General features: G+C 39.0%; 1 protein-coding gene across 1 annotated transcript; it reads left to right on the top strand.

Moving 5' to 3' along the window:
• The first annotated feature begins 2,258 nt into the window (after nucleotides 1-2,258).
• On the top strand, nucleotides 2,259-4,601 carry LOC137192397 (leucine-rich repeat-containing protein 3-like). The gene has a single exon (XM_067603041.1). It carries the CDS (start codon nucleotides 2,594-2,596, stop codon nucleotides 3,392-3,394), a length of 801 nt encoding a protein of 266 aa, XP_067459142.1. The 5' UTR covers nucleotides 2,259-2,593; the 3' UTR covers nucleotides 3,395-4,601.
• Nucleotides 4,602-11,294: the final 6,693 nt, after the last annotated feature.

Raw genomic sequence — 11,294 nt, 5'->3', positions numbered from 1 at the left:
CATAAATATCTTGTTTTGTTTTTCCATCCAGGAACAATTTTTAGACATATTGTTACTATTATATGTTATTATATTATATGTTATATTACTATTTATATGTCTTGGAGGGGAAAGAGGGGGACAGTATATAGGGAGGAGGACAATCAGGCAGACAGACAGACAGACAGACAGGCAGGGGAACCGGAGGACGACGGGAGCTGCCAGTAGAACAGCAGTCCAATCCACGCGCAGCCGGGACTCCTTCTGGCGCCCTGCGCGCGCTGTTAGGAGAGAGAGAGAGGGAGAGAGCGAGAGAAGCGCGTGATAAACCGGACCGGTGTTTCACCTCCAGACCTTCCAGACCAAGGCTGGAACACCACCACTACCATCGCCGCCGCCGCCGTCATCATCATCAACAACTGTTGTGTTTGAAGAAGAAGAGATAAAAACGGACAGTTGGAGATATGACTCTTTCCTCTCGGAGATTTGATAACTTCGTCTCGTGCCGCTTTGCAACTTTACCGTTTTCTTCTTTATTCCTTCACTGTGTTGAAGTAGCTGACAAATCCTTTTTCAGAGGATGCGCTTCAGTGATGCAACAGATGTGAACAGCTGCGACAATATCTCCGTTTTGGAACCAGACCACCTTTTCTGTCGCTGAAGCTGGATGAAAAGTAGCGATCGTTCCTTTTAAAGATAAACTATTTTCAGTAAGTATCTCTACAAGTTGTTTATTAACTTATTGTTAACTATGTGCGGATGTTTTTGCCAATTTAGTATTTTTTTTAAATTTTCTTTACCAGAACTATATGTTAATGTGATTAAAATCCGCAATATTAAAAAATGCTGACATTAGGCTACTGGCATTACATAATCTTACAGACATCATTAGCATCAATGGACTGCCTAATTTCTTTCTGGTACAAGTCCAGCTTATTGGTTCTTTTTTTATGAATTTAGGATACATTGATGTTTCCTCCTAAATTGTGTGTCAAGCTGAGATATATTTAGTTATAACCAAAATGATATTCTATATCTCAAAACCATATCGCAAAGCCATACTAAAAACATCTGTTGATGAAGCAAAGACCTAATGTGAGACCTAATTTCATTTTAATGATTGTTACAAATGCTGGAAATATTCTGGAAACAACCACCTATACAAGCTACAGCACAATATGCGTGTATCATTCCTAATAAATACTATTTTACTTAATGATGTAGTGCTGTCATAACATCACTGCAGGGTGTTTTAGCTGCCCTTGTGTGTGTAGGTGCCACATCTTGTCCACACCTCCTGCTGAGCTCAGACTGAAATGAACATGAGAGGCTTATTAAGACCAGTGTGTGTGTGTGTGTGTGTGTGTAAGAGACAGAGAGAGAGAGAGAAAGAGAGAGAGAGAGAGAGAGAGAGGGGGGGAGGGAGGGAGGGACACAGAGAGAGAGTCCCTTAAGCCATACAGCCCAACACAGAGAAAAAGGAGAGGAAGACTCTGGCACCATGGGACGGTTGACCTCCAACGCAGCGAGGGGTTCATTGTGTGATCGGTTTAGCCCACCAGAGGGTGCGCAGCTAGTCCTACAGCGATGATCCTCCTGCAGGACAGATGGAGTAATTTTAGAGTCCACAGCTATTCTTGTCATGAATCTGTGAAAGAGAGACCAGCAGTCCTTTAAATGAGGGAGCTGTGCAACAAAAAAAAGAAGCTTTCCCTCATTGTTTGACTCAAAGGAAGCTGAGCCGTTTTTTTCTTTCTTTGTCCAGCTATCAAAGAATGTGATTTTACAGTACCAGTCAAAAGTTTGGACACACTCTCTCATTCAAGTGAATGGGAAAGTGTATCCAAACGTTTGACTGGTACGGTATATACTACAGTGCTCTAGCATTAGAAAATAATGACATGTAACATTTATAGCAGACAATGCATAACACAATTATGCTTCTCCTAATTGAATGAGAAAATACTGGTGATGACCCATGAGTATGCCTGCTGCTTTACGAGATTTGCTTAAGTGAAATGGATTTCTCTAAATAATCATATTATGCATTTTGTAAACATTGTGGGAATAGCATTTACTCAGCTAAATTTGGGAAGACAAAGGCAATTGCCCGTGCACACAGAAAATGACTTATCTTAGCAAGGGGTCACTGCCTGGATAAGTCTGATTCCTAATATGCTCACTGACAGCAAGTATTACCAACTCCTGCTGCATTTAAGAACTAATAATTTGTTTTTCTGCTGAAGACTAACATTTCTTTTTGTTTCTTTCAGTGCAGAACAGGATATGTTGATGTCAGTGTCGCTTGGCCCCGCTCCTCACCTACTGAAGCTTTCACCATCCTCACAATAAACCTGAAATTACAGTTCCCTGCTGGAATATACTCAGTGAGCTCAATTTTGAATGAGCTATTTTGAAATCTGTTTTAAAGGACTATATTAAACTGTATCAAATCAATTTTGAGGGATTATCTCAAGTCAAGCACTTAGGCTTGTGTGAATAAACTTTTGTCGTTTTGAAAGCGAACAATGCTTCATTTATCACTGTTTGATTTCAAAATCAGATGAAACTATGAGTGCTTTTCCCTGACAGGACGTGGAGGTCACTGCTGAATATGCAGGAATTAGTGGGGCCTGCTATGCCCAGAAAATCCTCTATTTTTGATGGCTTCGCCCTCCTATGGGGCATGCTCTTTGGAATATTCCTTGCAAGTACACCAGTGATGGCTTGTCCTGCAAGCTGTCACTGTATAGAAAAGAGTGGCATGACCGTGGTCCAGTGTATGTCTCGCAACTTGGAGAAGATACCATCTGATCTTCCAAGAGATACTGTCGTCCTTCTTTTGGCATCCAACCACATCACCCACATCCCCAACCACGCCTTCAAAGAACTGAACTACCTTCAGGAGTTGGACCTGTCAAACAATGACATTGACACTGTAGACGTTGGAGCATTTCAAGGTGTTTCTGACAGCCTCCTTGTTCTGGATCTATCAAACAATCATATCCAAAGTGTCCCCAAAGAGGCATTTGCCCGTCTTCGAGCAAAAATCAGCCTCTCAAACAACCCATGGCACTGTGAGTGTACACTGCAGGAGGTCCTGAGGGAGCTGCGGTTGGACCCCGAGACGGTGAACGAGGTGATCTGCCACACAGCGGTGCAAGAGGAATATGCAGGCAAACCGGTAATCCAGGTGCTGGACTCAGGAATCAACTTCTGCAACTTTCACCACAAGACCACTGATGTAGCCATGTTCGTCACCATGTTTGGATGGTTCACCATGGTGATTGCATACGTCATCTACTATGTGAGACACAATCAGGAGGATGCCAGGAGGCACCTGGAGTACCTCAAGTCGCTGCCCAGCAGCTCTCAGATCAGCAAGGACTTTGACACCATCAGCACTGTTCTCTAGCAGTCCGCTCTGTGGCTCAGGAGTTGCGGTATGTGTGTGTGTGTCACAAAGTATGTGAGTAAATGTATGGTTTAACATAGGGCTGCAACTAATGTCAGTTATTGTCTCAAGTAATTGAATAGTCTTTGGTCTTTAAAATGTCAGAACATGGTTAAAAATGTTGACCACCGAAAGCCCAAGGTGCAACCTAAAATGTCTTGTTTTGTCCTGACCAAAAGTCCACAATCCAAAGATATTCAGTTTACAAAACCAGAAAGAAACCAGAAAATATTCACATTAAAGAAGCTGGAACCAGATCATTTTTTCTAAAAAAGCGAATAAAAAACAATTCATCGATTATCAAAAAAGTAGATGATTAATTTTCTGTCAAACGACTAATGAATTAATCAACTAATAGTTGCAGTTTTACTTGTATAAAATATACAAAATGACTTAAAAGCTGTTCCAACACAAAATCACCACTGTTTCATCGCATTATTTGAGGTCTTTCAGTGACTAAAGTGGATCATTTTGTTGTTTTTGTTTACAACCCTGGCCACATTAATGTTATCTTTAGTTTAACTCCAAACATTTATTTTGATTTTATTAAATATGAGTAAATCTAGTGCTACAACTGCACAGGGCAACAGTGATAGCACAAAATAAGCAACATATTACTTTCTATGAGATGATCCATACTGGAGAGATAAATGTTCTCTCTCTGGTGTTGATCCACAGTGTGATTGAATTTGGACTGAGATGAATGAGGACGACGACTATGTCTCACAGTTGCTCTGTATTGATTGATTTATGTTCTTTATGTCATACAGCCAAGGTGAAGGCTATTTTACGGGACTTCAGCTAATGTATGAAAAAGGGAAGGGTATTAACATTCAATTGCATAAGACATGCGTAACAACCCTGCCTCCAATTAACTTCACTTATGAAACCACTGACCCAGGAAATTCACTCCTCAGTTTTAAATATGCGACCCAGGCAAGGGTTTGATACCTGCACAAACTGCGGTGTGCTTGGTGTGGGAAAAAAGAAATAAAAAATAAAAAATCAGTACTTAAGTTGCATCATGTCATGTTGAAGACAAAATGTATTTAATGGTGCTATATGTAAGAATTGACCACTGACTACACTCCAAACTAATCCACCCAGTGTCCACTACGTTATGCTACATTAGCACTGAATCAATAATGCATTATCAATTAGTTATAAGTAAGTATGATAGCAGTATCAATTTGGTGCAAACATTGAGCTAACATTTGCTTTGATAAATCTAACCTAGAAGAAACAGTGCTCCTTCTTCTTCCTCTCATGTGGGACTGAGGGCAGACTGGAGGCTACAGTGACTCACTATCATCTCTTGAGGTACAAAATGGTATTATGAGACAGGATGGGCTGGGGCTAGCTGGTTAGCATGCTAACTTCAGTAGATATCTCTGCAACACAATATGTAGATATTTTGACATAATGTCAAAACTAAACTGTTATTTCTTCACATTTTGTTGATAGTTTTAATTGATTTGTGAATGTTTTAAACTAAAATTACATATAGCACCTTTAAACAAGGAAAAATTGACATACACATCCAATATAGACCAACATGTCAGCATGCCATGCTTTCATCACCATGGTCATGTAAGGAAAGAATGTTAATGTGTCCACTTTTGATGGTATTACCATTTAGCATAGCATTCAAGGCTTTTGGTGAACTGTCTTTTGCACGGGATGACAGAGATAGATCCACTAACTGTAATATTTCCAGTGTGTATGCGATCACATTGGGATAAAAAGATGAACAGGACAAAGTAAAAATTTCTTTCTTCCACAGATTGGCAAAATACAACTTGTCATATCTCTTGATGTAGTGAAGTTGCCTTGTTTCCCCATAAATTTGTTATGGTTAACTTAGCCTATTTACACAACGGCAGACATGCAGCAAAATAATCATTCTATTTAGTATATATAGTTTTTATTTTATGGCCACCTGATGATTGTAAGTCCAATGTTCTGGCCTTTTAGCGCAGTTTTGCTCCCAACCATTTCCTGCACAAACATCTGGATCTTTAGCTTTCTATATGTTTGGTACTGACAATGGCTGCTTGTTGCTGTGTTAAAACCAAAACAAGCTTCGAAGAGAGTTAATTCTCTCTGGGTTCGTCACTATGAGTGACCCTCCAGCACCAGCAGCAGTCTGCTGTGAATTGTGACAATGGTTTGAGAAATACATGCCACTATGTTATTTATTATAAACAAAAAAAAATGCACCACCATCTGTGGTGCACCACAATTTTGTATTTATGTATTATCCAGTACCTCATAGATCAGAATATGTTCTTAAGTTCTCAGTAAGTTGAAGGAAAATTCCAGTTTATTTGAATATTGCTTATTTGAATTTGAAAAAGAAAAAGACATATCGCACAAAACAACGATCATCAGGGCAGGTTGCAGAGACTCCTACGTCTTTCCAAATAAACAGAATTTTTACATGAACCACTTCAAAAGCTTGTTTCTGAGTCTGAACCAGCATTTCCCATACATTCATTTATTTGAATGAAAATCTAATTCTGTGGGAAAAACTGTCTGAATGAAAGTAAAGACAGAAACTAGCCGTCTGTAGCAGCCATTATGGCTAACTGCATAGGGAACTACATCTGGGACAACTTGCCAGCTAACCAAACCACCCACTTTGAATTGCCAACCGTATTTATTTGAGTACACAGAGAGGAGATAAATCAACTGAAAAAAAAAGAAGAACGGAGGCAGAACCGTCAGGAAAGTCAACGTACAGTTATGTCACTGCAGAGAAACTGCTGGTGTTCCTGCCGTCACTGCTCTCCTGATGAGGGAAGAGGAAAACCTTTGCTGTAGAGTGGGACCTGTTGCTGTCAGACTTGTAAAATCTACAATGGTCCATGGATGAGAGTAGGCTAATCACAGCTGTGTAACTACTACAAATGGATTTACGGCGTTTATCAGCATTGTCATCCTGGAGACTGTTTCAGTTCCACAAAATCAACTGGAAAAAAAAGAGTGAGGCTTGCTGGACCAAATGTTCAGCTCCACATGGTAAGAAAAATGTGGTTACAACACATAACATACTCTTTGAGGAATTACAATAAGTCTGTATCGTCCAGCAGTAGTCCATTAAAACTGCACAGTGTGTACCATGTCATTTTATCCTTGCAACTTGGAAACTTGCAGGCATGAACCATTTTATTTATCTACTAAGTTAATACTTCTCTACCAGTAATTGACGCTTAGGTATGCACAGCCTGAGACATAAACAAACTGACGTGCAAGTTGTCCCGGATGTAGTTCTCTATGCAGTTAGCCATAATGGCTACTACAGGAGGCTGGTTTCTGTGCTTATTTTTGCTCAGACTCAGAAACAAACTTTTGAAGTATTTCATATAAAAACCATGTTTATTTGGAAATATGTAGGAGTCTCAGCCGCTTGCCCTGATGATCCTTGTTTTGTGCGATAAATGTCTTTTTGTGAATCTCTGGAGCTGGAGAGAGAAAAATTAGCATGACACATAGAGCCACAATGGTCACATTTATGGGAAATACATCAGGTTGAAATAAACCGTAATTTTCCTTTAAGCTAAATGCTTTATTTCATCTTGGGTGAGTCAGCTACAACATAGGTAAAAAAATGTAGAACTCTAGCATAAAAAGTGCTGATTAATGCAACTTTAAATGCTAATAATTTTCTGAGTATGCGACTTCTAGCATCCAAATTTATGTATGAATGTATTTATGTTGAATGTTAGCATTCAAAAATGTCAGCATCACATAATTTCTGCTATTTGTGAACAACAAAAGCAAATAGCTGAATCAACATGCCGTAGCCATTACTACCATTGATTTGATTGTAGCATAACAATGTTTGTTTGGACACAAACTCAACATACTTTTTTTTATGGCTTAAGGGTTAATTTGCTGGTCAGGAGTTGATTGTGTCCAAGTGCCTACTCTCTGGGACTTGCACCATAGCACTGTGCACTACATTGGAGAACTAAGTGTCGAGTCCTCTCCCTGTCCACTCTCGCCATTACAGAACTCGGAGTCAGCTCCAACTTATGCCTAACCAGTTTGCAGTTCAAGGCGCACCATGTGGGGCCGGGAACCTGAGTCATTAAGGTGTTAAAGGTGCAGTGTGTAGAATTTAGTGGCATCACGCGGAACAATTGTTGTGTTTTCGTTACCTTAGAATGAGCCCCTTATACCTACACAGGGAGCGGGTCCTCTTCCACGGAGCCCGCCTTGTTGTTTCTACAGTAGCCCAGAATGTACAAACCAGATACCTCCAAAGCCTACACACTGCACCTTTAAAGCCCAATTCCTCAGATGGGTGGATTTTTCCATATGGGACAAGAACGAGTGCCAGAAGACAATGACAGAAAAGTGTATGAAAGTTAATGTTACATGCTTTCTGTGATTGACAACTTACTGTACCTGTCCTCCTGTGGTGATTCCCACTCATCTAGCAGTTCAAGCAGGTTAAAACAAACACAAATCATTATTTCAAACTAATACTTGACCTACTGTAGGTAAAGACTTGTTTTTAATCGCATACTGTATTTACATCTATTTTATACAACAATAGGTTTCTTTGTTACAGAAGTGTCAACCTGTCTGTGCAGTTTTGACTTGTCATATAACAATGTTTGCCAATGTGTATACAACTTTTACAATCTGAAGGAATGAACATGCCATCTGTGAAGTTATTTTGTAGAATATGTCTTTAGCTAAAACCATGTCACAGTGTTTAGATGTCTTTAAGAACTTGTAGTTGGTCAATGTGTAAAGAAGAATTGATCTGTGAGCTGTGTGTTTCTGTGATAGAAATGAAAGGGCTCCAATAATTTTGTTTGTGATAATCGTATAGATTTTCTATCTGTTTTAGTAATTACTGTGTGTGATTTGTTTTCTGGATTTCAATGGACACCTTACCAGCATTTGAAAATAAAATTTCTTTTGCAAGACAGTTCAATCTCACATTTTTTTTTTTTTTTAATTTTGACTCCACATATAATACATTTTGAAATTGTTTTCCCCTTTTATCATCACAACAGCGCGACCTCTTTCTTTAAGATTGTTCCTGGCCTCGCCTTCTCGGTTAATTAGGTTACACTCAATGGGCCCAACAAACAATTTAGCTGCAGAAAAAAGGAGAAGACCAATGACATTTTTTGAAAGCAGCTATATTTTCACTCCCCATTGATGTAAAATGTCACTGACAGAACTATTCCTATCTGGACAAAGGAAGACATACATGAAACACAAAAACAAAGAATTTCGTTTGTTATGATGTCTTATCAGCAGTCAAAAGATTCTGGCTCATTTCTTTGTTGTGAGGAGTATTCATGATGGAACAGAGTTTGCTGGCATTGCCACGATAAATAATAGATTTTTAATCTTCCAAGCTATTGCATGTCACAGTGCAGGTGTCCAGAGAGGCTTGTTCTCTCATGAGTAAAGCAAGCTTTTGACTTATCTAGCCAGTGATTTGAAGACATTTTTTGTGAATAAAATAATATAGGCCTAATAATAATAATTTCTATTTATATAACACTTCTCTTAACAATCTGCTTTACAAAAAGAAAATAAAAGCAGAGAAGGCAGATAAAAAGAAAGTAGACACAATACAATGAATAGGATCAAATAAATAAAAGCATATATCAAACATTTCCAAAAGCTTTTACAAAGAAAAAAGTTTTAAGAAGGGATTTAAAAGAAGTGTGTCTGAGTTCAGTAGGCAGAGAGTTCTATAGTGTGGGATCTCTAACAACAGAAGCCTGATCACCCTTACTCACCAACCGTGACCTGGGAGTAACCGGCAGGGCTCCATCCGTGGATCTTAATGGCTGAGAGGACATATAGCAGGTCAATAAGTCAGAGAGTATGCAGGTGCACGGCTGTTTAAGGCCTTAAAAGTGAGCAAGAGAAAAGAGAGCTCATTACCAAGATAAACTTAATGAGTCAAAAGACTCATTACCAAGATAAACTTGCTTCTGCATCAGTTTTAAAGGTCACTGTCACTTAAGCTCTTTGACATACTGAATCAGTGTTTCCTAAACCTTAAGCACCTTTATTGTTGTGACTGTTTTTTTTCTGCATTGTGATAGCACCTTCCTCATCAACCATTCAGAGTTTCTGCTAATAATTCTGAGCTGCATTGAACTTACTACAACAGGGGTGTGAGAACTCTGTCTAGACCTGAGAGAGCCAAGCAGTGACTCAACAAAAGTGACAAACCAATTTTGTCTTCCACTGATGTTATCTGCAGAGCTGTACTTAGTCAAGCATCTTAATTTATTTTAATGAAAAAGTGCAGATGCAGAGACAAACATTCAAACTGAAAGTGTGACCATCCAGACCAGAATATTAATACTGGGCATTGCTGCAAACCACGGATTATGTCCAGTGCCAAAGTTTTAAAAATTTCACTCAATAATATTTGTGCAGTCAGTTAATGTTGGGGAAAGATTGTCATGGTCATGGCAACTGAATTATGGTTCAGGCATGTTTAAAGATCCCCTCCAGACGTGTTATAGGACTTCTAAAAATACTATGCCTTGAATAATAATTAGTGTTTGATATGGTTTTTCCACATCTGTTCCTTTTCCCTCATTGACAAATCCAGTATCTATGAATATATACATACACAAGATGTCTCGTACGTCACTGTCCACAAGTCCATTCTCAGTGTATGTACACTGGTGGCTCAGAGTTTCCATACTGGACCAGGATTGGCTCCAAACCAGTTGTCGTGTCACAAATCAGAGCCAGTAACCTACAGCAGAGAATAGGAACAGGCTTCTAACTCCACGCTCCCAAATTTTTTTCATTTTCAAACTTGTTTTCAGCCCCAACCGATGTTGCCTATGTGACATCACTTGACGGGAGGCGAACTCTAATCTCCTGTATCCTCATGTCCTCAATCTTCTCACTGATTATTTCCTAGGCATCATTATCTGTTTTTGTCGAAGCACTGTTGCTGCCATCGAGTGTACAATCGTTTGTTATCTTCTGGTGATTAACATGTAGAACGACACACTCAGCTGGAATGTGACTCGCTCGTTTGGCTTTCTGTGGTTGTTCATCCTCTCTGTTTGCCCTTTGCACCATCTGCTCATTGAAATATCATTAATATTTTAATTAAAGAACCTGACTCCTCTTTTAAGGAAGACAAGAGAAAGCAGATGTCATTCCTTCTCGTTTGGAACGGTTGAGTTTGCTGCCAAAACATCCACCACCTTTTCTTGACCCAGCACAGCGTAAGCCTTCAAAGTTACTCATGGAGCTAAATTTACATTATGCACTCCATTCTCTGGTCTTAATTGATTTATTCTGTGTCTCCTTTATACCTAACAAATCAAAGGTTGAACCAGTGTATCAGGCCAATGTGGCCGTTTAATATAATTGGGTATAATGCAGGATGTTTGATTACATATTAAAAAAACAAAAACAAACAAACAACAACAAAAAACACCTCTATTATTCCAAGAAGGAATAATAGTTCCTACAAACACAAGTCTCACTGACCCAACGGTGGGCCAGTCAGTACAAACCGATGCTGTGCAGTGAAACTTTTATCAAACCCACAGACCTTTATTTTTAATTCTAGTTGAGATCCCAAAGTTTCCAAAGATATCAAATTTTGGTTATTGAGAGGGAAGACATGTACTCATGAAAGCTCTTCATAGCGATGGCCATGTATTATCCAGAGCAACAGAGGTTTTGGGAAAATATGCTGCTTGTATTTTTCAGATACTGTTTTATAGTGCAGTAAATATCTCAAAACCTGGGCATGTAAATTCATAACTATTTACAAGAATAGATCACTTGATATTAATGAAATTATGTTTTGTTGTAATTTGGATGAACTAATCTCAGGTGC

This window comes from Thunnus thynnus, chromosome 11, assembly GCF_963924715.1.
Source record: "Thunnus thynnus chromosome 11, fThuThy2.1, whole genome shotgun sequence".
In the NCBI taxonomy this organism is placed as follows: Eukaryota; Metazoa; Chordata; class Actinopteri; order Scombriformes; family Scombridae; genus Thunnus; species Thunnus thynnus.
This window is presented reverse-complemented; position numbering and strand designations above follow the sequence as displayed.